General features: G+C 31.0%; 2 protein-coding genes across 2 annotated transcripts; one reads left to right on the top strand and one right to left on the bottom strand.

Moving 5' to 3' along the window:
* Positions 1 to 11,107: 11,107 nt before the first annotated feature.
* On the bottom strand, positions 11,108 to 16,710 carry LOC132741125 (microfibril-associated glycoprotein 4-like). The gene is made up of 2 exons (XM_060729218.1): positions 16,207 to 16,710; positions 11,108 to 12,156 (listed from the first exon to the last, which is right to left on the bottom strand). Exons 1-2 carry the CDS (start codon positions 16,522 to 16,524, stop codon positions 11,467 to 11,469), a joined length of 1,008 nt encoding a protein of 335 aa, XP_060585201.1. The 5' UTR covers positions 16,525 to 16,710; the 3' UTR covers positions 11,108 to 11,466.
* Positions 16,711 to 19,607: 2,897 nt separating this feature from the next.
* LOC132741129 (uncharacterized) lies at positions 19,608 to 20,630 on the top strand. Its single transcript, XM_060729222.1, has one exon. The coding sequence runs from the start codon at positions 19,608 to 19,610 to the stop codon at positions 20,628 to 20,630; it is 1,023 nt and encodes a 340-aa protein (XP_060585205.1).
* The last annotated feature ends 6,722 nt before the right edge of the window (positions 20,631 to 27,352 follow it).

Raw genomic sequence — 27,352 nt, 5'->3', positions numbered from 1 at the left:
AACGTTTACATTAAACAAATACATGTATTAGACGAATGTCAAGGTTCTTTAAACGCATGACGGTAACTCATTAACGGAAGGATTCATGCCTAGACAAAACAACAATTGTGACTAGACAGAGTTACTTAAATAAAAAAAAAACTTATTTTTTCTCCTTTAATTTTCTTTTTGAAGTTTTGTTTGAACCGTTGTTTTTCAGTTGTTTTTGACTTTAGAAAAAGTTAAAAAAAAAAGTAAAGTGTTGCATTTGCCTGGTGATGGCTCTTTTTACATATAAATATTTGTGTATGTTAAGGTTTACCATGGTAATAGGCACCATAAGGAACTGTAAAATTGACAACATAGGACAGTTATATGTCTTCAAGGTTACCTGTATGCAAAATTTAAATGAAATTTACCGTGTGGTTTATGAGTTATGTTTAGCAGGGCTTATCTTCAGAAATGATGAAACACTAAATAATCTGTAATATCATCATTATAAAAAATGTTTTTCTATTGCTCATTGTTGAGAAAAAAATAATAACATTCAGGTAACAAATTACACAAGCAAAATGTTTGTTTCTAAACAAATGTTCTTAATATAAATAAAAATGTTACCCTACCCCATCCACTTTAAACAATAATTTTACCATTTCCCTATCTAATATGCCTTATTCAAAATATCCCTAAAATTTACCATAATGTGGTGCTGTTTTCAAAGCCCAAGTTTTCTTAAAGATATATTGGTTGATCATGCAAAACATAAAATACTTTTACCGTGTAGTTTTTATTTTATTAATCTTTGAAAATATCTGGTATCATATTTGCTATATCATATTTGCATTATTTAGCAAAAATAATTATATAATTTAAATCAAACCCTTTTTTCTTCCATAAGGGATCAGGGAGATACATAAATAATGATAAAAAGAAAAAAAGAAAGAAAAAAAGTTGCCCCTTCTGGGGTTTGAACCCACGCCCCTTAATTTCAATGTAGTTGGCAAGTGTTTCTAGCCTATTTGAATACTCTTCAAAGTGGAGGTAATGCATAATCCATGGTCTACCTTAGTACATGTAGTAGATAAAACAACGATTGAATTAAAATCTTCTTATTATCACGATGCCATGTGTCTTTGGTTAAATTGTACTGCATTGTACAAGAAAAATTTCACAATTCAAAGTCTCAAACAAAAGCTGATCGGGTCGAATATGTATTGTTTATCGTTGTTATCGCCAACTGAAACATCTTTAAATCTAAACATTTACAGACACAGTGACTATTTTCTTACAAAAAACACAGATATGTCAAATATATAATTGTTTTTTATTAATAATACCAGCCCCAAGGACACAAACATTTCCGTTAAATCATAACTTTGATAATCTTTTACAAAGCTAAATACCGATCAAAATAATATGATAAACAAGATCAACAAGGAAAGGCGGAGTTCAATGAACGCAACCCCCATATGACCCAGCAACAAGAACCAATGGCAAGGAGCCTAGGCTGACCCCAAACAAAAACAGGACAGGGCAAAGACAGAGCACGGACAGGTTAATCATTAAATGATAAATAATTTGTAACTGATTAGGAATTCAAAGAAAAGAATAATAGGCCCACAAAGGGGAAGGGGACGACAGGAGACCGGGGGAAAGGGGGGGGGTTATCAAAGAAATAAAAACTAGAGGCAATGGGGAAGATACTGACCGTAGACAAAAAACAACAAGGGACACAAGCAAAGTGTCACCAAAACAGTATGAAACAACATAGACATACATCTGAGGAACACAGTGGGGCGCCGCCTTGGAACGGTCAGCAGCATAATAATGAGTGCTTGGGAGTTTAAACCGGTTAATGGTGCACCAAACCTCGCTTTGAGCCCCACCATGTTCCTATAATCCTATAAACGAGACAGTGTAAATAAAATGAATCCCCGCCAAGTGAAATTCTAACTGTTGTCATGGTTACAAAAGGTTAAATAAGTAAAACACTAAAATGATCATGTAGAAACATATAAAAGTAAACCCAGTGACCATAACAAAAGTACTCAATGTCCTAATGGAAGACAGAGCAACAAGAAAATCACCTACAAAGGCCCGACGAAGCAAGGCAAAAGACGAACATTAAGACAATTCAGTCCCAAAGGGCTTTACGAACTATCCATCATAGAGTCTCCAACTTGGTCCGTCAGATGCAATTAAAAGAGGAAAGCGTAGTGTCCAACTGTAAAAGGGTTGAACACTAAACATGCAGTATGTCTTAAAATAGTAGGGTCATAACTTCTTTTAATATACGCTTTTAATGATTTTAGTAAAAACGGCAGAAAAATTACCATTATCAAGCCGGTGCTAGGGGCGTGAGGGATGTTTCACTTTTTCATTATCCCTCATGTACAGACTCAATCGAACCGAGTTTGCAATTCTTATGTTATTTTGTTGTGATGAATGCTTCCGAGGGATCACTTTGTTTCCAGACTTTAGTATCTAAAATGGACATTCCATCTTTAAATTTGGACAAAACTATTCATCATTTATAGGGAATATTTTGAAATAAAACGTACTGACTAATAGCGAAAAGTTTAGACCATGTTCAGACGGCATTAGCGGTTGATCTTGGTGTGTATTGTCGGATTGGTAAAGCCAGCAACATGATGTAGTCATTATGCATAAACCAACGATACTGAGGAAACAGTTTTAGTCATCCATCATGTCAAATGTAGAAATGTCATTATGTAAAAACGTTCAAAACTTACAACAAAAATAAAAATTATCATTCACACCGCCCCAACTGCTGTAGATACCAATTATGAAAGGGGATTTTCTCCATTTATTAAAATCTGGAAAATAAAGTGATCCTTCGGAGTAATAAATCACAACAAAATTACAAGATTTATTTTAACTGTACTTGCGGAATAATGAGGAGAGCGATATCCATAAGGTCCCTATCACCGGCTTCAGTGGTTCACCATTTTCAACGCTTACAAACACAGGAAGCATTTATCCTAAAAGCCCTAAAATATATAATAACACGATAGTGAAGTACGGGGCATTATTTTACAGCTGCAAGACGGCATTTAACAACTGTTGATGTGAAGTAAAGAAAACTGAACGAAAAGTGATCCCTCTGAAGCATTAATCACACAAAATTAAAATTGAAAATTGCAGACTCGTTTTGAGTAAGATTGTCCATCAGGGACAATGAAAAAGTGAAACATGCCTCAAAAGTGCCGAAACCAATGACCCCGAAGGAGCAGTAAGATTAGATATCCTTAGTGTCGGTATAAGACAGCAAGAAGAAACAAAAAACAATGACAACAACTCTAATTTAATAAAAATAAATGTCTAGATTGAAGTTTCTTTATAATTTATCAGATGGCCTCGAAGGTCTGCAATTCATCAAATAACGAGTGACTTAAATCATTACAACCGTTGTCAATAATGTTTATTCGTCACTGTTGTCTCGCAAGTAGTTCAAAGCGAAATCTTTAACTGAATCAAAATATTTTTGGACGGCATTTTAACATTTACAAGAGTTAATCAAGATTAGAGAGGTAACGAGAACACGTCTGGTATCTAGATTGCAAATATTTTATAAAAGGAAAGAACATTTAGGAGAAGAAGAAGATTTTCATCTCGAATAAATTTACCGAATACGACCCTCCCCCAGAAAGGGATAACAAATAAAAACAACAACAAAAAATCTAAATAAAAACATGTTACGTAAATAAAATTAAAAACATGCTGAATCGGCCTTAAATTGTTTTTTTTTTTAATTTACAATATTTTAAATATTATTTATCTTATCAATCTGTATCTCTAATCAATATGGTATAAACTAAAGGCGTATATGTGTTTTTTTTATATAGTTGTACATATATGTTAGTCTATTAAGATTTTAATCTGCGTTGAAGTAGTCATGGCAATTCTAGTAGAAGGAACGACTCGACACAATCAACAAAACTACATCTCGTTTGCTTCTCCATTATTATCTTACACATGCAACATGTTCAATTATTGTCTTAATTATACCCTATTGTGGGGATTGATAATTTAGGTTTCAATTAATATATTTCATTGATTTTTTTTTCGCAAGAACATATCACGTGTCTTACTTTATATGTACATATAAAATGTAATTGTATACAATTTTTTCATTTAAAGAATGTTTATAAAAGACTATGGCAATACAAAAGCTGTGATTAGCTGTGCTTGGAAACGTTTTCAGTCGTTACAGTTTAAACAGAGAAACTGTTACAATAAACGATGTGTGTATCTTTATTTTTGTTTATTGGTCCCTTATTTTCATCAAGTTAATTCACCAATGTAATAATTATCTTGTTTAGTGTAAATATGGTTAATTTGTGTAAAGTAAATGTAATACCGGTCTTTTTTGATTCATTTGTCTTTCTGAAAAATTATATTTCTAAGTTATGATTAGAGAATTCGTTGAATGTATGACTCCACCAGCTGACCCAAAACATTTCAAGAAAAAATAAATAGTTCAAATTAGTGAAAAATGTAGATTTTGCTGAAAGAAAAAAAAACAAATCAAATATTTATTTACAGTTTACAGGCATGAATGATTTCGCAGCATTTTTCGCCTTATCTATACTGCGTGACTTGTATTTGGAAATTTACGTGGATTAAAAGTCCCGTTTTCAATGTGTGAATCACTTTCTTTGTTCAATTTGAGATACTTTCTTTTATAAAATATATATAGTTTTCATGAAATTATCATGAATCTGGGGGTACGCTGCTGCAACGTGATTTCTTAGCTATCACAATATCTTAATTCTAAACATTTTGAACCACTTTTCGTGAGTAAATTCAACAGCAATGTAAGTGATGATTATAATTATACTGGATCTTATAAAGTATTTCCTATACTTGTTTTTGAAAACGCATCACACTCTGTATTCTTTGTGTTATGGTCTTAAGCAGTACCCAACTCATTTCTCAGACTTAAGAAGAATGGCAGCCAAAGTCGAAGTATCTTATTTATGATTAAATCAAAACATTAATTGATTACTTTTGAAAGAAGCAAAATATTTCTTGTCAAATTGATGCAACATTTTGTTTGATTATCATTTATAGTTTGTTTAATAGATTACATTTTCAAGGTTATTTCTTACAGTATTGAGTAATCTTATCACAATAAAACTATTTCATTTAAAACAATATAAAGGGAATTGGTAATATTGGGTAACTTTTGACGAGAAATAGTGAGTTCTAATAAATGAAGCAACCTCTCTTATAGGCTTGTGCTGAATTTAATTCTCAACAGTAAGCGTTTAGGAACAGTTTTACAATTTCCAAAATATATTTAACTAAGCTGTAGGCAATTCAGTTTCAGTTTCAGTTTATTTCTAGTAATATAGGCCTCAGGCCCAAAATACAAAGTACAACAATACAATCAAACAGTAGAGTGATAAATTGAAAATACATTTGTAACTAAATGTAATGAATTGAATTTGTAAATAATTATACAGTATTTAGCTCTTCCTTTCTTACATTCATGGCATAATATATATATTTAGCAATAGATATTACTTCATTTATTATTGTTGATGACATGAGAGAATAAAATAAATGGTGGGAATGATGATGTAACCATGTATCTTTAAAATAGACAGCTCTGATATTGTTATATAGTGAACATTCAAAGAAAAAATGATATTCATCCTCAATAACATAAATGTTTGTCTTTAGGCAATGAAAGCAATATCTTAAATCTCTATCTATTCCAATATGTCTACCTTTCTCTATCATAAGATTATGACATGAACAGCGAAAATTAGAAAAAGCTCTTCTATACTTATATGCTAAATCTAAACTTAAATATCGTTCAACATTAAGTAAAGTCTTAAAGTACTTGTAATGTAATGCTTTAGGAGAAGAATCAACAGCATTATGCCAGTTTTGAATAACAATCAAATAAGCGTTGCTTAAACATATTAATGAAATTTAAGTCATCACCGACATCATGAGAGATCCATACGTATCCAAAACCAAATTGAAAAAGCATTTCTTTAATGTTGCCAGCCCATGTTTTCCGTCCAGATTCGTGTAGTCGTTTTAACATCAAATAACAATGTTTTGGGTACCTATGATCTCCCATACGTGTCAGTTTTAACCAGTATTTAACACAATTTGTCATATAGATAGTACAGAGAGGTAATCTTCCACATTCACCAAGAGCAAAATAGCTTGTTGTATTTTGTGACAAGTTACAATATTGTTTACAGAATTTAACTTGTACAGATTCAATCTTATCAACATAATTATGACCCCAGATTTCTGACGCATAACACAGTATAGGTTTTACCATTGAATCAAAAATTTTGAACATATCAATAGGATCAATGTGACCAAATTGTCTTTGAAAATTGAATATACAAGCAGAAGCTTTTAGTCCTTGTAGTGCAAGCATCTCTTGTGTTTTGGACCATACTAACTTTGGTGTGAAAAATACACCTAAATATTTGTAAAATGGAACAACTTCAATAGGTTCATTATTAAACAACCATTTTTCAGTTTGTTTCAAAACACCGCCATTTCAGGCTTTTTTTTGCCTTGTTGATCTTTATTTGTGTTTTTTTTTTACTTGCATCTGAATAGAGTATGTATCTGTATCTTGTTTTCTTAGTTTAAAAGACATCACTCTTTACATAAAGAAGACAAGAAAATATCTGTCTCGGAAAAGATATAGTACCGTATGTTTTGCTCTCACGTCACGGAATATTGAATTTGTTGAAGGCAAATTTATCGACAGGGTTTCTTACAATATGAGTGCTTTGGTTAACCCTTTTTTAATCGGAATTTGAACATGTACACAATATTGATAAGCTAATTATAAAACTTTTGGATTGGCAACATACCTAAAAGATCAGCCAACAATAGTACCAATGTGAAGTGATATGTTACTAGTATGTAAGATTTTTGGCAAATACTCACGGTTAACATATAACTTTGAATTTTAAATAACCCGCGTCTTCAGTGCAGTAGATGTTCATCTTATATCTTATTTAGTATCCATTTTTTTGTCATTCAAATTCAAACCAAAACGTTTGCCAGACAAAACAAACTCTCTGGAAGAGGCGTCAGAAAAGCAGGACCCGTTTAATTCTGCGTTATTGAGAAGCGACTAAATGGGTTCGAATTATCGGAGTGCATGCATCTCTTAGTGGTTTTGACTCCTGGTGTTGCTCTTATTTTGTACATTTGGCTAAAATCGTAGATCCTTATTCGGCGCCATATGACCTAAAGACTGTGTTAGACAGATGCTTTAGCATTTTTGAGATTTAGATGAATAGATTTTTAGAAAAAATACCCCCCCCCTCCAACACACACACACAAGGGCAACCTCATAGCTGTTGAAGTTGGTCATTGTGCCAAAGTGTAAGTGCTGATGCCTAGTGGTATATTGTTGTACACCATTTTATGTTGTTGTTCTGATTTCTTATTTTGCAATTTCTCGTGACATGAAATTATCTGGTTTCTTTTTTCATAAAAATAAACAAAAACCAACTACTAGTATTTACTGCCAAAAAATAGATTCTTTAATTTAAAATTCGATCGATTTCATATTCCATTCACTTGAAAATGTTTGTTACTACCGGGTAAAAACATTTATTATTTTTTATTAAGTTTTAAACCTGTACAAATTAAGTTTTATACATAATCTTATGATTGATTCTCAAAAGTCATAGTACTACAGGTACCTGAAATATATCTTCGTACACGTAAAATAAGGAGCACATTTGTTTGAAAAAAAAGCTATTTTGTAAACTATTTATCTTTGAATTATTTTGATTACGCAATCTAGATTTAAACCAACAAACTTCAATGAATTGTAGATAAAAATCTGATCTGATCAACATCTGATAAACATCTAATCTGTCTAGTTTGCAGACGCCGATAACTTGCAACAACTCTATATGATCACTATAAAAATATGCTTGACGTATGCTATTGAGAAAGACCTGGGTTTAATCCTCCACAACAAACTTAGCATATCATCATTTACATCAATTCTTTTCAAACAACTGATTGATGCTCTGTTCCTTTGAAATGCCATTTAGCAATTTTAATTAAATCGCAACAGTGAATTTATTAAATAGCTTAAAACATTACGCAGATGTATTTCCTTATCTTATTTCTCAAAAGTTATCAATATGACTTCAAATTAATTTTGCTTTTTTCATCTAGCGGAAACAATTTTTGATTCGTATGTTAAACAACAGTTATCTAATGTTGAATATTAAGTACATTAGATTTGTTTCAGAAGATTTATAACGAAAGTTTTTTCATTGACAAATCACTGAAGCACTGAAATCATACAAGGGACAGATAGCATTTAAGCCATTGTAAGTGTATGATATTTGAACAAATGATATTTGAACAAACTCGTTAAAGATATTTAAAAAAGTAGTGGTATTGTTTAGTTTTTACTATTAACATTAAACGATGCTAATTTCAAGAAATAATTGAATATATACCAATGTATTAATAAGACAATATTAAGCGTCTTGATGGGCATGTGCCCCACTGAATATTGTTAGCTAGATAATATAAATACCATTGTTAATTTAAATAAAAGTAATAACAAACTTTATACAATGCTTTAACTTAAATGGTTTCTGTTTGAGTTATATGCATTTCGGCCAGACTCTATCAAGCAAAGTCTTTGCATTTATTTATTTATTTTTTGTTTGTTTTGGGTTTTACGTCACATCGACACAGTATAGGTCATATCGCAACGTTCCAGCTTTACTGGTGGAGGAAGACCTCAGGTGCCCTTCCGTGCATTATTTCAGGCACGAACGGGTACCTGAGTAGAACCACCGACGTTCCGTAAGCTAGCTGGATAGCTTCCTCACATGAAAGAATCCAAAGTCCCTGTCGGGATTCGAACTCACAGAGGTGAGGGGCAAGTGGTTTGAAGTCAACGCCCTTAACCACTCGGCCACGGACGCCCCATTTATTTATTTATATATTTGTTGTTATTATAAGTTATTGTTTCAGCTGCTTACGAGCAATCCTTCTTATGGTTTCATGTTTTCAAAAGTACTATACAGGTTTAATTTGAACGTTTCATCATATTTACGCTTCCATCAAGTTATTTTTTGCCGCCAATAAATGTCTGATTTCTTACTTTTGTTGATTGTTCAGTGCATGCACCTGTGCTAAGTGAACGTGAAAAATCTCTCGTAAGCACTTTTAGGTTTAAGAAGATCCTTTGTTTTCCTTTTTTCCTTTTTTAAAATAATCACAATTTCCAGAATATACCCGTAAAAGTATATCTTCCAATAATGTGATTTTATAAACTTGTACCAACTTTAAACAATCAACCTTTTAGGAACCCTTATTTCTACGAATTGTGAAGATTTTACATAATCGTCCAGTGTCATATTCATTCAATTTATACATGTAATAGACTTAAGCGTGATCTTCGATTATGACGGATGTTTTCTTATGAAGTAGACATAAACCATAATTTATTTTCAGTCCGTTTTTTTAAAGTTTAGAAATAAACCATTCGGAAATTCCTAAAATAATTATTATCCTAATAGATTGCATCAAATGATTGTCCAGACAAGCAAAACTGAAGTCGCAAAGAAGTAGAACAATATTTCAGACTTAGGTCAATATCCGCGTTCACGATTGCCATCATTAAAATTGACTATAATATCTGGTTACGTGTATCAACATCACCGAATGAGCGAATAGGTAAGGTTGTTAAAGTTTTCCCCTCACTGCAGGACAACTTATATCATTTCATTCTAGCAGCTAGCACACGGAACGTCGCTGATTCCATGAACAAAAAAGCAAGAAATGGACCTGAAGATATCCGTCCACCAGTAAAGTTGCAGTGTTGGTGTTGTTTTAAATCATGCATAACATATAAAGGTTTGAGTATCATGTGGAATAAAGCAAAAGAAAACAAAATATTATATCATCTGAAAAGAAAATAGTTCTTAAATGTTTGAAAAAGTAAGAAAGATCAAACAAGGCAAATGTAACGTACACAGCATGAAACCCCCGACATATCCAAAGCCACATCTTCAAAATTCCAAGTAGGGCACCAAACTTAAATGAACCAAAAGGGTGAACGAGGACATGATTAAGTGAAGGATGAACCAGTCATTGTACAAAATGACAAAGCAATAAGGGTAATTACGAATAATTAGATTTGCAGCATTGAATTGTGTTTTCAGGAATTTATAGAACAAGAAAGAAGAAAAAGGTACAGGGAGAGAAGGATTTATGTGGCAAGGGTTGCATTATAATAATTATTTTGAATCGAAATAATTCCCTTTTGTGCTAAACCATTTTGTAAGTCGTAAATTAATTGAAAGTTAAATTCAGCGATCAGTGAATGTCTGACGGCAAAGTGAATTAAGTGAAAGATACAACGTAACAAGAAGCCTACTATTTCGCAAAATGTAAGAGCTGTGTTTTTTTAATATAAATTGTGTTTTATTCTCGTCCAAGTTTGAAGGAAAGTAAAATGTTTATCCTAACTTTTATGTGTCCCTTATTTTCAGGAAACACACTTTGATCACGTCAGATCTTCTATTCCTTTTGGAACACCTAAGAATGATTGTTTTACGTATTCACAATACCCAAAGGTCTGTAATAATGTGTAGAATATGATAAGGAAAGGCGGCGTTCAATGAACGCACCCCAACACCACACATTAAAGGTCATTTAATTTTTATCTGTATTTATACGGAGAAGAGCCCAGACCAATGAAATAAACATTGTTTAAAACGTCATTATATTTTTGGAAAAAAAAACATATATTTAAAAGGCAATGTTTTGGGAAAAGTTTATTTTCAACATGTGATAGATATGTCACTTACTTGTTGATTAGATAACTAGAAAAATAAAATTCCCTGTATATAAACACACCACGAAATATTATTCACTACATAAGTATTCAGTGTATATTTTAACTGCTATATTTTCCTAAAAAGGTCCTAGTTAGAAATATAAATGTTTTCAACAAAGAATTTAAACTAGTTCGTCTAATATTCCATGTTTTTAACCTTTGCCCAACTCATTAGTTGCTAATTCTTAAGATCATAATTTCCTAAATATTCTTCATGCAAATATGTTTTGATTTCTGATTCGTTTGATGAAAATTGTTGTTTTAATTAGTCCTTATTATATATCTAATGACTATTCCGTAGATGGTTCTAGTAAAGGTGAAACACAAATATCATAAATAAATAGCCAAACTGATCAGCAGCTATGTTGTCATGTTTTGCCACACATAGGTTGAACCGTCGACGTTAAAATAGCTTTATCAAATATACTCTGAATAGTTCGTGATTGATGTAGTCCCGTTAGTTTTCATGTTTTATCTATTTACAAATCACCAGTTGGAAAATGCTCATCTTTCCTGTAAGATGTATAGTTTTTATGAAAGAAGTAAAATATGTTCAATATAAATGGATTATCCAAATAAATTGACCAATTGATTTAAATATTTCTTCTGATCTTCATTTCAGTTTCCTTTAGAGAGTAATAATGTCCCCAGCATGTGTACCAATTTATGCCTAGACCAAACTCAGTATCCGCTCCGTCTAGGTATAATCCATTTAGATTCGACCTATGGCATGCTTTGTGCCACCAAGCTCCACCATATGTTACTGCACAGTTTGTGTTATAATTGTCGTTATCACTGTCTATAGTTGTAAACTGGCAATCGTTCTGATGCGACATTGAGTCACCACAGGAGCCGTTATACCCTGCGACTATCAATCGGTATTTATCATTTTCGTCATTAATTCTGAAGGTCGAATATTCAGCAAAAGCAGACACTGGATCAACATTGTCATTCATAAATGTCTCAAGGTATATATGTAGTGAACTACTGCTTCTTGTTAGATAGTAAATACTTTCTAAGCCAAGCCAATATTCGCCAGTTCTGTTTCCGAATCCACGTTTGTATTCTTCCCAATTTCTATAGAAATCTTCAGATCCGTCTTGTCGACGTTGTATAACCGTCCAGCCACCATTGGTCATATCACACCATGCATCAGTGATATTAGAACTTACATCTGGCTTGATCACATACAACCCGTTTTCGGTATATCCTTGTTGAAAAAGAGCTAGGCAGTCAATCGGCTCTGGTTGTTTGTGTATTCCTTTTACTTTTTGACCGCCTTCCTGTAAAAAGGCATTGAAATATAATATATTCAAGATATATTCGCATCAAATGTTAAAATAACATTAATTGATATATTTTTACCACATCATCAAATTGTGTTTTTCGTTCGTTATTTTTGCATCATCTAAATAGGAATATTTTCATATTTTACAGTACATTGATGATATAAGAAGAATTAAACAGATTTATATTCACCTAAATGTATATTTTTTCATCAATCATAATTAGCTGAATATGAGTTTTGGATTATAAAATCAACTGATGTCATAGATGTTGCTAGATGAAGTTAATTTAATTTTTTCCTTATCACGTGGAGCAACGAAATTAAAGAAACGTTAGGTGCAATTACTGATTTCTTACAAAAATGTTAAATAGGACTAAACGATTTCATTTACTTATTCTCAACATTATTGAGTTATATTTTATCTTCTCTTCTATTGTGTTTTGTTTTAATAATAAACTCCGTTAAGCGCAAATCATATAACCTTGATACACTGTAACGATAAATGGAGTAACGTGACCTATAGTAGGTTAACATACCCACTGTCCACATTTAATATTGCTACAAACTTGTAGTCAACAATAGTATGGTTCTTTACTAGCAAAAAGTCATAAATTACTCATAGAAGAGACACAGAAAGAAGTGAATAAAACTTTAAACATATATAATAGTACATTTTATACACGAAAACATGACATTTCTTTATAAGAATTCCTGTAAAAGTTAAATATCAACAATGTTACACTAATAAATTCAAATAAAAACATTTTATCTTTAGAAAGAATCAGATGATCCTAACCTACAAAGTTATTAAAAATGTGCATAGCAATAAAATTTATTCAGAATCTTTCCTAAAAATAGAATACATAAAGACTACTAATAAGCATGAAACTTGCAGTGTCTGCAGTATCTAACAGTGCTTTCCTGGACAACATAATCTAATATAAGGGTATCAACATAAAAGCGAAGAGACTGCACAGAATCATCCGTGGAAGGCGATAAAGCACATACCGAGATTCAAGTGAACTACAGCTGCACTCATACTTTTTTAACGGAATCATTTCTTAATTTTAATCCAAAACTTAATTTGAAATGGTTTGACGTTAGGTTTATATTAGGTTTTCAACTTATTTGTTTTTGTAATTAGTAATTTGGTGTTGGTAGTTTACGTTCCGGAACACGATAGTTATGTACATTTAATTAACCATAACACAATTTAGCCACCGCACCGTTCCTGGGTAGTCTGTCAAGCAGTTTTCAAAGTGGTTTGTTTTTCAAGAAACTGATTACTTCTGTACGTGCTAGAGCAGAGGTAAAAGGCGAATGATCGAAAAGGAATTCATGACCGATTACAAAGATAGGGACCTGCATTATTCGGGGAAAAAACCCGGGTTGCCTGATTCACAACGCTCTAAACCTTGAGCTGACCGGACGGCGTTTCATTATTTCTATTAGTCCTACTTGCACTCATAGCATTGTCTGTACATATAATATATATCAACATTTTGTTAAAAAGTTTTACTTACACCAATGCAATTGAAGCTTGGATTAAATAATCAACAAATGAATGGCCACCACTATCAACCTTTACCAAAATGTTTAAAATATGGATCTTTGTTACTTTTTTATTTTATTTTAAAATAAAATGACTAATATAAATTTAGGAAACAATGTGAAAGATATGTGCATAATATATTAAGGTAGACCATGGGTAATGCATTACCTCCACTTTGAAGAGTATTCAAATAGGCTAGAATCGCTTGTAAACTACATTGAAATTGAGGGGCGTGGGTTCAATCCCCAGAAGGGGCAATTTTTTTTCTTTCTTTTTTTCTTTTTAACATTATTTATGTATCTCTCTGATCCCTTATGGAAGAAAAAAGTTTGATTTAAATTATATAATTATTTTAGGTATTTTTTTTGCTAAATAATGCCAAAATTTATAGCAAATATGATACCAGATATTTTCAAAGTTCGATAAAATAAAAACTACACGGTAAAAGTATTTTATATTTCGCATGATCAACTAATATACCTTTGTGAAAATTTAGGCAAACTTTGAAAACAGACCCTCATTTCGATAAATTTTAGGGATATTTTGAATAAGGCATTTTAGATAGGGAAATGGTAAAATTAGTGTTAAAAGTGGGTGGGGTAGGGTAACATTATTATACGTATTAAGAACATTTTGTTTAGAAACAAACATTTTGCTTGTGTAATGTGTTACCTGAATGTTGTTATTTGTTTCTTAACAATGAGCAATAGAGAAACATTTTTTATAATGATGATATTACAGATTATTTACAGTTTCCTCATTTCTGAAAATAAGCCCTTCTAATGGCAAAGTCTTAGTTCAGAAATATATCCATAACTCATAAACCACACGGTAAATTTTATTTAAATTTTGCATACAGGTGACAATGAAGACATATAACTGTCCTATGTTGTCAATTTTACAGTTCCTTATGGTGCCCATTACCCATGGTCTACCTTAAAGTAGAAACACTTATAAGGTTAAATGCAGAAAGTTTTAGATTTATTGTAGCTATAAGAACTTGATCAGATATAACCTTCTGACCGGTCATCTGGCAGTAATAGTTTTTGTGTGCTTTTTAGATAAAAATGACTGTTTCTAACATTACTTTCTAAGAAATCACACTTTTTGTATATTCGTTAATTATCTAGGCATAATATGTTTGAAGGATTTGCCAATATACCTGTATTATAATAACAAGAAACATAGCTACAATCTTCACTCTGATATACACTGATGTAACTACAAAAAGGATTTACCTTGTGTAACCTATTTTGTACACGTTATTTTATGTCCTGACTATATTGTCAATAAGATGCTTCATGTTCATTTTTATAGGCAAATTAAATCTTATAAAGCCTTTATTTTTTTCTCTTCTTTTACTTTTATAATTTAACCCACATTTTTTCCCAAAAAAGAAGAAAAAAAAACAACACAATAAACAACAATAAAACAACTGTCGATATAATGGCTATTAACACTTAATATAATAAGCCATAACTGTTACAGTAGATTAAATTGCATTTACAATATAAGGATAATTTCAACATGGCAATATAATGGTAATGTTATCTTACACTCGGGCTTATCAGTAAGTAATGTGGTCAAGGTTAGTGTATTCCTGCATTCTCTACAGTAAATTGTAGTATTTTCAACTGAAAACAGTATGTTTGTTTAACCATAATAGTCACGTGATTGACTTGTCGAAACAATGTATAGCCTCACAAACATATATAGACACATTTAGTTTAAAAACTTGAATTGTCATTCTTAGACTAGTACAAAACGTAACTTATGAGGAATTTATTCTCTAAGTTACTGAAAAAAACATGAACCGATAACTCCAAATCGAAATTCCATTGGGAAATTATGCGTAATCCTATAAACAGATCAATTCCACATTATTACTCAATGATAATCAAAATAGTGAATTTGAATAACCTTTTTATCCATTTAACCAAATGTCGGGTATATAGATATCAAGTCAAAAAAGTGATAAATTGTATTATATTTATCTGATGTGTATGTGTGTGCGAGCGCGTGTGTGCTATATGTTTTGAAAGCATATTACTAAATTGAAATAGAAAATAATATGCAAAGTATACTAGAAAACAATTGTATATACCCAGACCTCAACAAAGTGGTGGTTATAGTAAATTCTCATTACTGTTCTTCTATGTGCTTAATAGTTTTTCTACTATGAGACATAATCTATACAATTAAATTACATTGTAATATAAATTATTCAATTGTATTAAATAATTGTTAAATTAGTATAAATAAGTTGAAATGCTAATAAAATATTATATTACTGTCATTTATTTAAAATGTGAATATATTATGATGAAACCACGTAATAAGAAAATGACATGTAAGTAAAACTTGGAATGATTTTTTATAAGATATTTTTTTTATTTAAGACCCCTTTTTTTTAAAATTATTGACCGTCTCCTACAAAACTAGATTAAGTTGACAGTTATACATTTTTCAGATAAAATTGTTAAGTATGCTTACTTGTATATATGATGTCGACACCTTTTGTGTGCTTATTCCATGGACAATTCCAGCGTTGTCATTTTTGTCAATGTTATTATCAACCCCAGAGCTACAAAAGCAAGTTGAATTACTCTCAATGAAGAAGAACGATAACATTGCAAGCTGATGACAATGATAACTGCACGAAATCAATGACTGTTTATTTTGGATAATTGTTGTTACACTTTCTTGAGGAATCAAAGATACTTTTTCTATCTCGAATGAAGATGTTACATATTGTTCCAAAGTAAGCACTCCTGAAAAGCAGTAATTAATCGCAAGAAAAATGAGAATCATACTTGATTTAAAACAAACACGTATCTGTTCCTCAAAGGTAGACAAACACTATTTGATGCTCGTAACCGCCAGACACCAAATTATGTATTCGCTTATTATATAATCAATCCCTCCCAACCGTAAATTGCATAATTTTAATGGTAATTTAAAAATAAATAAAGAGTGTTTGAATGTATATACACTATCATTTCCATTTTTCTTTGTTAAAATGCCGTTTTAGTTTTTTAATATATTTTCTATAGTAGACAGATCAAATAATGTTTGTTTTAATGACTTGCAGCAAATGAATATGTTTAGTGAAAAGCAATATAATAAATCAATAACTATAGAAACGTATCTACTAAATGTTAATTATTAATGTGTTTTATGTAATGTAAATTCGAATAAACATGAATTCAACTTGTCTCTTTCTTTACAGTTTGGGAGTGTATTGATAACGTTGTCAAACAATTTGCAATTTGACAAAGGTATATTTTTTCCATGCGAATCAATTGAATAGTCTATTATTCCATTAATCAAGTTTCAAAACTCACATTGAAAACAACTATTTAATGTCAATATTTACTTTCTCGTCGCTTTAAAAGCGCGTAGGTATTGAATTATTATTTTAATTAAGGCTAAAGTATTATCAAATTCCCTTTTTATGAACTAATTGATCGTAAAGATCAATGATGATGAATCAGCAAGGAATAATATTAAAAAAGACACTGTAGATTCATTGTGTCATTTACTTGTTAGAGTTAATTGCTCTACCATGGGCGCCTTTTTATAATACTGTTTTTATTCCAAATATTGATGAGCTCCGTACAAATCTATAATTCGGATATTCTTATAACAATATTGCTTGAAAAATATTGATTAATTTGTAAAATGTTTAGTATGGACATTTTTAAGAATAGTCATAACATTTTGTTCAAACACAAGTTACTACATGCTAAATAAAGGTGATAATATACATTTATACTCAGCCAGTGGCTTGTTATAACGCATAGAAAAAAAACTTTGAAAATCTTTTTTTTACAGACCCGCTATGGACAAGTTCACTTTAACAATGAACAACCCGTTATCTGAACAATAATTGAAAATGAATTGAATTTGGATTGCTGTGTACACATCAATGTAATCTAATTTAGGTTTTTAATAGATGTTTTACAAATGATAGTTAAAATGGGTTAACTTTAATAAAAAAAATAAACCATTTTTATAGGTGTTGTCCTATTTGAACCAAAATTAGTAAATTTGAAATTTCATCATCTATCAGGAAAAAGCTAAAAACAGTGTCAATAACTTATACATTATCTTTTTTTTTCAGTTAAGGGATGTTCTCTTTATCAGACTTGTTTTCAAATTTGTCTTTCTTTTTTAGTTTTACCGAATGCATAGCTTCTAATAGACCAACAAAATATTTCAAGAACATGAAAACATAAAAAAATATTTATTTGATTACAATCAATTTATAAAACACCTTGAACGTTTAATGTACTATGTAATTACTAAACACCAAAACTAACTCTGAAAATTCAGAGCGAATGGAGTATTCCGGAAGCAATCCCAACCGCTATCAATCCCTGATTCAAACTCTCAAAAATATTTCATGAAGAACATAATCAAACGTAAGAATGTGTGTGCTTATATAAATATCGTATCGAACTAACAAGTAAATTCATTTTTTTGAATAATTTTCATCGGTAACGGATAATGTGTTGTTAACCAATTCAGTACTGTTTGATCGATTACTTTGATTACATTTTTATAAAAGTATCTAAAGTGAAAGCTGTCTTATAGTTTGAAATACAAAATATAAGTGAAGTATTTTTGGAAACAATATGAAAAGAATTATGTACAAGGGAAAGCAAAATAAACTAGACGCAGCCCCTCGCTCCTGCCACCAACACAGAACCATTGGGTATTTATACAGCAGGACAGACAACGAACAGAAAGGAATTTCAAAGTAAATCGGCGTACAATGAGAGAGGAAAATAAGAAAAAAGACCACAAACATGGATGGGTGTACAATGAACGAAGTGTTAAAGTAGCACGGCTCGAGATTAATGTCAATTTTCATGAACATTTTAGAAATGTATTTAAAAGTAAAATATTGTGAGGTGAACAAATAAAGTAATTTACATATTACAATCCGGCACTTATAATCCAAGACAATTACCAAAATGTGGTCAACATTTGAAAAACAGCCCTTATTGCGTTAGTAACGGAGTAGAAATATGGTCATAAAATACCGCAATATCAGTTTTAAACCGCACATTACATGAACAATTTAACTTGGATCTTGAATATTATTACCTTTCCTAAAATGGTAGTACATTTTTCTCAATATTGATTTTCTTAAAATATTTTGGCTCATCTAGAGAAGTGCAACTTTAAAATGTTGGCATTTAATTGAAGTTTTGTGTTCCTCACTTTTTATTCGTCCCAGACTCATTAAAAGAGATATAAGTAATGCTATTCGTTTTCCGAGGTTTAAAGTCATGTGTACTTCCTTAACAATGTCCAATCATATTATAGTGCAAGCTGCTTGTTGAGAAAGAAATGATTTCTTTGTTCTATGATCTAAAGAATAGCAAAACATAAAAGAAAATAATGAATTTTTTAAGAAAGGATTTTTAAAATTCCACGAGCGATTTCAGTAATGCATGCTATCTTAATATTTAACACTATCCTAGTTGGTTATGCCTTTCAATGAGCAAAGTCATGAAAACATATCTTAATTGTCCAAGAGATTCTTACATGAACCGTGCAGTAATTAATAAACACAATAGACCTGGTACAAAAAGAAAAAATAGTTTTTAATTTAATAACAAAACGTTCATTCAATGTCAAAATCCGATCTCGAAGATAGTTCCAGGGTATCGTCAGCCAACACATGAAAATTTAAATACGCTTTTATCTTAAAATATACTTCCTTTTGAAAATCATTAAAATTATTCATTTTTATAGGGCAACATATTTGATGTGACAACTTCGCCTCTGCACTCCTGAATGTGAATTGTGCATGTCGCTTATAAATAACTGATTTTTGAATTTCCTTACTAAATGGATATGTGCAGCCTATAAATATGTCAAACATGTCTAATTTGAACAATTACCAGACTCCGATGAATACCTTTTATACCCCTCCGCCACATCAACCCCAGACATACTACAATAACCCAACAAATGTACTACAATCAACACAAAATTCACCACAAAATCAGCACCCATCCCAGACGGGTTTTCAGTCCAATGAAGGTTTCCAGCAGTTTGTGGTAGATCGGCTCACATCAATGGATAATCGCTTAAGCAAACTGGATTCAATCGAACAGCAAATATCTGTCATAACCAGTAAAATGACTTCATTGGATACAAGAGTTACTTTCCTTGAAGCAACGGCCCGTGAGTCGGATTCCAAAATGAATGATATAGAAAAAAGCAAAGCCTTTGACTCACAAATTTGTGATGAACTGCAGAAAAAAAATTCTGAGCTCGAGAAAGCTTTAAAGGAAGAAAGGTCGAGGATAGCCTCACTGAATAAGGATCTTAGCGCCTTAAAATCTGTATCTGAGGATGTCACAGATCTACAATCCAGATCGATGAGAGATAATCTGTTATTTTTTGGGTTTGAGGAGGGCAAAACACCAGACGATAGAAGAACTGAAAATTGTACAAAACTCATATTGGACTTCCTTTCAAACTCTCTTAAGATTCCAGAAGCCCATGTGGCTATCAAAATTGAACGCGCTCATCGCCTCGGATATAAATACGAAATAGGCAAAAGTCGTCCGATTGTGGTGAAATTTAATCATTACCCGGATAAATTACTCGTAAAACAATTGTCACATGAATTTAACCAATCATTTGGAAAAGGAAAATCTGACGAAAATTCCACGGGAGAGAATAATAGTACAAATAACAGTTATCATGTTCAACGTCCGAAAATCCGAGTTAGCGAGCAGTATCCGAAAATCATTCAAGATCGACGAAAAATGCTTATTCCAACATTAATCAAAGCTAAAGAAGATGGGAAAAAGGCATACTTGTCATATGACAAACTTTACATCAATAACAAAATGTTTACTACAGAGAACGTATCAAGTGCAGGTTACAATTAGGGGCGTGACGTCACACAGTTATCCTTTTTGCTATGGAATGTCCAAGGCATCAAATCCAAATTACGAGAGAATGAATTTATAAACTTTATTTCAAATTATGATATCCTATTGTTCAGTGAAACCTGGAACTCTAACATGACAAATATAGATATAAATGGCTACGAATATTTTAATTGTCCTCGTCCAAAGTTTAATAAAAATGCAAAGAGACATAGCGGAGGTGTAATTATTTATTTTTCGAGTTTCGCTAGATAATAAGGGAATTATTTGGTTTAAGTTATCGAAAGATATGTCATGTTCATCTAAAGACTCCTATTTTTGTTTGTGTTATATACCGCCGGAAGATTCAAATGTATACAGAAATATTAATTCTTCCCTACATGACTTTGATTTTTTTGAGAAATTGAACTCGAACATACGGAAATACAGAGACTTCGGAAATGTGTATTTAAATGGTGACCTAAATTCACGCACTGGTGAACTATTGGATTACATACCTGACCTACATTTGCGGCGTTTCGTTAACTTACCTATGAACGATAATCTCGCGTCTATGTTACCTGTGCGTAGAAGTTGTGATAAACAAGTTAATCCATTTGGAGTAAAACTATTAAATATTTGCAAAGAAAATGATTTATGTATATTAAATGGTAGATTGGAAGAGGGTTTTTGTACTTATCATGCATTGTATAGAAATAGACCCGTATCTAGTATGGTCGATTATCTGATTACAGGCTGCGATAATTATAACACAATCAATGAACTGAAAATTTTAGAATTGAACGATTTTTCGGATCATTGTCCGATTAAGTTTTCCATTAATTGTTTTGTTGAAGGCACAGAAATTACTTCTCCTGTATGTGATAAAATTATATGGGATATTTCAAAGACCGACTATTTTCATAATGTTTTACAAAGCAAAACTATCCTGTTTGATGATATAAATGAGAATCTTTTATCTGGTGACTATGATATTAACCAATGTATAAACAATTTTTCTGAGCTTATTCATGATATCTCAGCTCAATGTTTCGGCAAAACTTTTAGAGCAAGTCCGAAGTCACGCAAACGTAAATCACCATGGTTTAATGAGGATTGTAGAAGAACTAAAGCTATTTTTTTAGCTTCGAAACGCTCATTTTTACTTAATATGTCTGATGCAAACAAATTAACCTTTTTGCAAAACAGAAGAATTTATATGAATTGTAAACGGAAAGCAAAATGTAAATTTCATTATACAGAAAAAAATAAATTGTCACAAATGAGTAAATCGTCCCCTAGAAAATTTTGGAAGTATATAAAAAAATTTAAATGTTCAAATTCGAACAACAATGATATAAACTTAAATGATTTTTTGAATTATTTCTCAACTATTTCAAATGAACCCCAAGGTCAGTTTGACCCAGGAGCGTATGATTGTGAGCGTGAAAATGTACATAGTGTAGAATTGTTAGATTGTCCTATAACATGTAATGAAATCAAAAAAACTATTTCATTGTTAAACCGCTATAAAAGCGGCGATTTTGATAATAACGTTGCCGACTTTTTTATAGACGCAAAGAATTTCATTTCTCCATATTTATGTACAATCTTTAACCATATATTTGATAATTGTGTATATCCTGAAGCCTGGATCAAGGGAGTGATTGTCCCTATATATAAAAAGGGGGATAGAGATAATCCCTCAAATTATCGTGGAATCACACTGGTAAATGTTATTGGTAAAATACTTGCTCTGCTATTGAGAAATCGTATTAATAAATGGTGCGAGACCGAGAATATTTTTAATAATACGCAGTTTGGTTTTCGTGATGGTCGCTCTACAGCTGATGCTATATTTCTATTACATACTGTAATTCAAAAAGTTTTATCTAAAAAGTCAAAGTTATATTGCGTTTTTGTTGATTATCAAAGAGCTTTCGATTCGGTAAATAGAGATGCCCTATGGGTTAAACTTATTCAAGCAGGTGTCAGCTGTAAAATGACAAATATGATTAAACTTATCTATAATAATGTACAATCATGTGTAAAAATATCAAATACTATGGAGTTATCTAACTTTTTTGATGTTACAATAGGATTAAAGCAAGGCGATCCATTATCTCCCCTGTTATTTACATTATTTATCAATGATATTGCTGAGAATTTGAACTTTGATACTATGACAGATAAGGATCTAGAACTTTTATCAATGTATTTAATTTTGTTTGCTGATGATATAGTTTTATTCACTACTGATCCAACAAGCTTGCAATCTCAAATAGACCAGATATATAACTATTCTGAAAAATGGGGTCTCAAAATTAATGTTAATAAAACAAAAGTTTGTGTTTTTGAAAAACGTAAACAAGTCAGGGGAAATGAGTTTTTTATAAATGGAGAGAAAATTGAATATGTTGATAACTTTACTTATTTAGGTGTCCGATTTACATATACTGGTAATATGTCTGGTGCAGTAAAAGCATTAAACGATCAAGCTCTGAGAGCCTACAACAATTTATTGTCTTTATTCGATAATATTAGTCTAGACATTAAAACAAAACTTAAACTTTTTGATTCCATGATAGCACCAATTTTATTATATGGGTCAGAGGTATGGGGTCTGTACAATTTTAAAGATGTGGACAAACTACACTTACGTTTCTGTAAATATATCTTAGGTGTTAAAAAACAAACTCCAACATCTGCCGTTTATGGTGAACTTGGCAGAATCCCATTATCAGTCATTTGTAAAGAAAGGTCTATAAAATTTTGGTTAAAGTTTATGAAAACTCCCGACTCCCCTATGTATATGTTATATAGAGACCTATGTAATAATGTAAACACAAATTGTTGGGCTTCTAAACTCCATTCAATTATTGATCATATAGGTCTTACAAATATTCGCTTAAATTACGACTGTAATGCAAATTATTTAAGTTTATTTAAAAGTAGGATTCGGGACCAGTTTATTCAAGATTGGAATCATACAATTAATACTTCACCGAAATTACACTATTATTGTAAGTTTAAACAATTTTTTGAGTTTGAAGATTATTTAATTTCAATTAGCAATGAGACTACAAGAAAATCTCTTACTCGCTTTAGACTTAGTTCACATAATTTGGAAATTGAACAAGGGAGTTTTAATGGGATTGATAGACAGAATAGATTATGTAAATTATGTAATCAAAATGTTATTGAATCTGAGTATCATTTTTTGCTATGTTGTAATAAATATGATGATTTAAGAAGACAATACTTGGGAAATATCCCATGGCCAAATGTTCATAAATTCAAACAGCTAATGTCAACAAAAAATAAATTTAAACTTTTTAAAATAGCGAAATTTATAGATGAGTCAATGAAATGCCGAAACAATTATTTAGAATTTCTCACGGCTTCTTAACGAATTCTTAAATCATTGTCTCTTAAGTATAAAATTGATTGATTATTAACTTGTATTTTTTCTGTACATTTGTTTGATTATATCAGTGTAAAATGTAAACATGTTTATAGTTTTATTGCTGTTAAATGTCTTTGCCATATAATGTATGTGTGTAAATGGCCAAAGACAATGTTCATTGTCGATTTGCAAATAAACTTGAAATACTAAACTGAATATCATTTAATTTACTAAACACTTAAAAATATCGCTTTGTTTTTCACATCAAAAGAAATGACAAGTCTACTTACTTATTCAATAGAATTTGGTCTATTGAATCAAAATATGTTTGCTGACATTGATTATCTATTTTAAACTGGAACAAATATTTATCAAGGCACTTAAGAATACTAACCGGAAAACCAATTAGAAATTATATTTGGAAGTAACATGTTAACAACAAGTATTTAATGCTTTGACTGTTTGGAGGATATCGTCAGCCAAAACATGAACATTTTAAAAACTAATTTATCTTCATATGTACCTCGTTTTGAACAGCATAAAATCATTTTTTCATACGGCAACATACTTGATGTGACAACTTCGTCTCTGCACATAATATACCATCTCTATAATGTGGTGGATTGTGCATGTCGCTTATAAATAACTGTTTTCTTTAGGGTTTTCCGGAATAAATCGAATGTAATTATCAAACACTTAAAATATCGCTTTGTTTTTCACATCAAAAGAAATGACAAGGCTACTTTCTTATTTAATTGTTATTTGGTCTATTGCATTAACAGTTGTCTGCAAACATTGATTATCATTTGGAAGGCAGTGTAAGTGATTTATTTCATGGATATTCTAGACAAGAATAAATATTTTTATAATATTATGTTATTGACACATGTGCGATACATGATCCGATATTTCAAAAACAATCTATAAAGCAGATAATAAATTGTTTTAGAACAAAATAAAAAAATATTCATCCAATGAATTTTCATACTTAGCCACTCAGAACTTTGTCTTCATTATTTTCAAGCATTGATTCATTATTAATTCCAATTTATACTTTTGTAATGGTTTTTATCAATATAAATTATGACATTATTATGCATTCTTTTTTAATATCTGATCTCGAAATTACATATTTCACTCCAAATATTTTAACTTTTATTTATCCTAAAAGTTATAAAGTATTACTTATATCCATTATATAAATAAAAAAACAAATTAAAATGAACTATAAATTGAAAAATCTATTTTCTGCCGTAAATAAAATTTACACAGATCAAACGCTTACAGTTGATTAACATGAATCCATGCAATCAAATCAATCAGTTTACGAGTGCTGTTCTACTTATTCCTGATAAGAATATAAACATTTTCGCTTCGTTCATGAAAAACAAAATGACAGAAACTATGAATTTTAAAACGAATTCCTAATGTTTGCCATTTTCTTAAAGTGTCCGCTACATTAAAAAAAAATTGTCGAACAACCGTATCGAATGAAAATCAAACTTTCATTTTTGCTAATTTCCTGAATGGATATGGTATCGGACTGTCAGAATATCTTTGTTATTTGAAAAATGCATGTTAACAATTAAAAGATGTGCAAGTTTAAACAACACATCAAATTTATTTGCCTGTAATTTTGTTGTCAAGAGTTAAATCAGGATACCGCAAATGATTTTTTTTAGCAATTTGTAATTCTCAGTCTATATTATCTGTATTGATGTTATTTGAGCCAAATAATTGCAATCCTAAAAACTGATGAAGATGAATGTAGTGACAATTTACAAAAAAAGAATAAATAACATAATGCTGATGTCACGTACTTCAGCCTTATTTGCATAATATTATTTAACGCCAGTTTCCGTAAGAAAATTGATGATGGTTAGTTTAAACTTTATTTATTCAATAAATTGTACATAAATGACATTTACAAACATTGCACAACAATGTAATTCAGACTGGATTGGAAAACAAGTAAAACAATACTTATATCAATTCCTCTCCAGTAAAAGTAATTTTCAAGATAAAGATACAAAAATGTTGCGGTTAGATGTAAGCTCTTTGAATGTAAAACAAAGAATAAGAGAATAATATATTGTTAAATTATCACTATAGAAAATCTAAAGTAAATTATGGTGAAATGCTAAAAGAAAGGAAGAATGTAAGGAAAGGTATGATTGAATATATATATCGGAGTTAAATAATTAAGATTAACATGTAAGGAAATGTGAGCGTACGGAAAGACCAAGTTTATTCACACTGATAATAATTCTTACAAAAAGCGCTTCGATTGTGTAATAAATTTTTGGACATTCTGAAAGAGGGTTTTGTTTTCATCAGAAGAGAGATGTTCGTTGCCGTAAAGAAGATTATTTACTGTAGCCGGACAATTTAAATTAGTGAGAAATCTTTCGCGTATATTTCTGTATTTGGTACATTGCAATAAGAAGTGAGATACAGTTTCTCTCATTCCACATGTGCATGTTGGACTTTCCACAATAGACCTTCTGAACAGATCCTCATTCAATGAACTACATCCTAATCTTAATCTTGTGTGAAGGATTTGATCTTTACGTATGCCTGTATTATAGTAAGACGGTGGTCTTTTGATGTTCGGGGTTATTTTGGACTTAAATATGTTTAAAGTTGGACTAGATCGTAGAGTTTCAGGAAGAGAATTCCAGGTGCGAATAGTAGAAGGTAGAAAAGATTTTGAGTATAAAAGTGTTCTGGTTGGAACTGGAGTTAAATCGTCAATATGTCTAAGGTTATATGTACTTTGTTGGGTGGGAGTTAGAAGATTTGAAAGATAAGAAGGTGATATATGGTTTTTCATTTTATACAATAAGATTAATTTATGTTTATTTCTTCTATTTTCTAATGATTCCCACCCAAGTTCACTGATAAGCTTGTTAATATTACGATTCTATTTCCTTATTTAGTTCGTCAGTTAAGTTATCCCAGACTACATCAGCATATTCAAGAAGTGGGCGGACGAATGAATAATACATGCGTTCTAAACTTATTCGTGATAAAAGAAATTTAAAACTTCTGAGTAGTCCGATTCTTTTCCAGGCCTTATCAAGTAATAGATGAATATGGGTTTTCCAACGGGCATCATGAGATAAAGTAACACCAAGATGTTTATGTGATGTGACCTGAGATATTGGAATAGAGTTATAACTAAGTGAAGGATGAGACGGTTTAGATAATTTCCTTGAAAAAGTAATTGTTTTTGTTTTTTCTGGATTAAAAGAAACAAGCCAAGTATTGGCCAAAGAATGTATCCGATCTAAGTCTGAGTTAAGACTGGTTGCTGCAGTAAGTGGGTTATCTACGA

This window comes from Ruditapes philippinarum, unplaced genomic scaffold (assembly GCF_026571515.1).
Source record: "Ruditapes philippinarum isolate M1 unplaced genomic scaffold, ASM2657151v2 ctg3386_1_1_1_1, whole genome shotgun sequence".
NCBI classification, from domain to species: domain Eukaryota; kingdom Metazoa; phylum Mollusca; class Bivalvia; order Venerida; family Veneridae; genus Ruditapes; species Ruditapes philippinarum.
The sequence above is the reverse complement of the archived record's forward strand: the minus strand, read 5'-3'. Positions and strand labels throughout refer to the sequence as shown.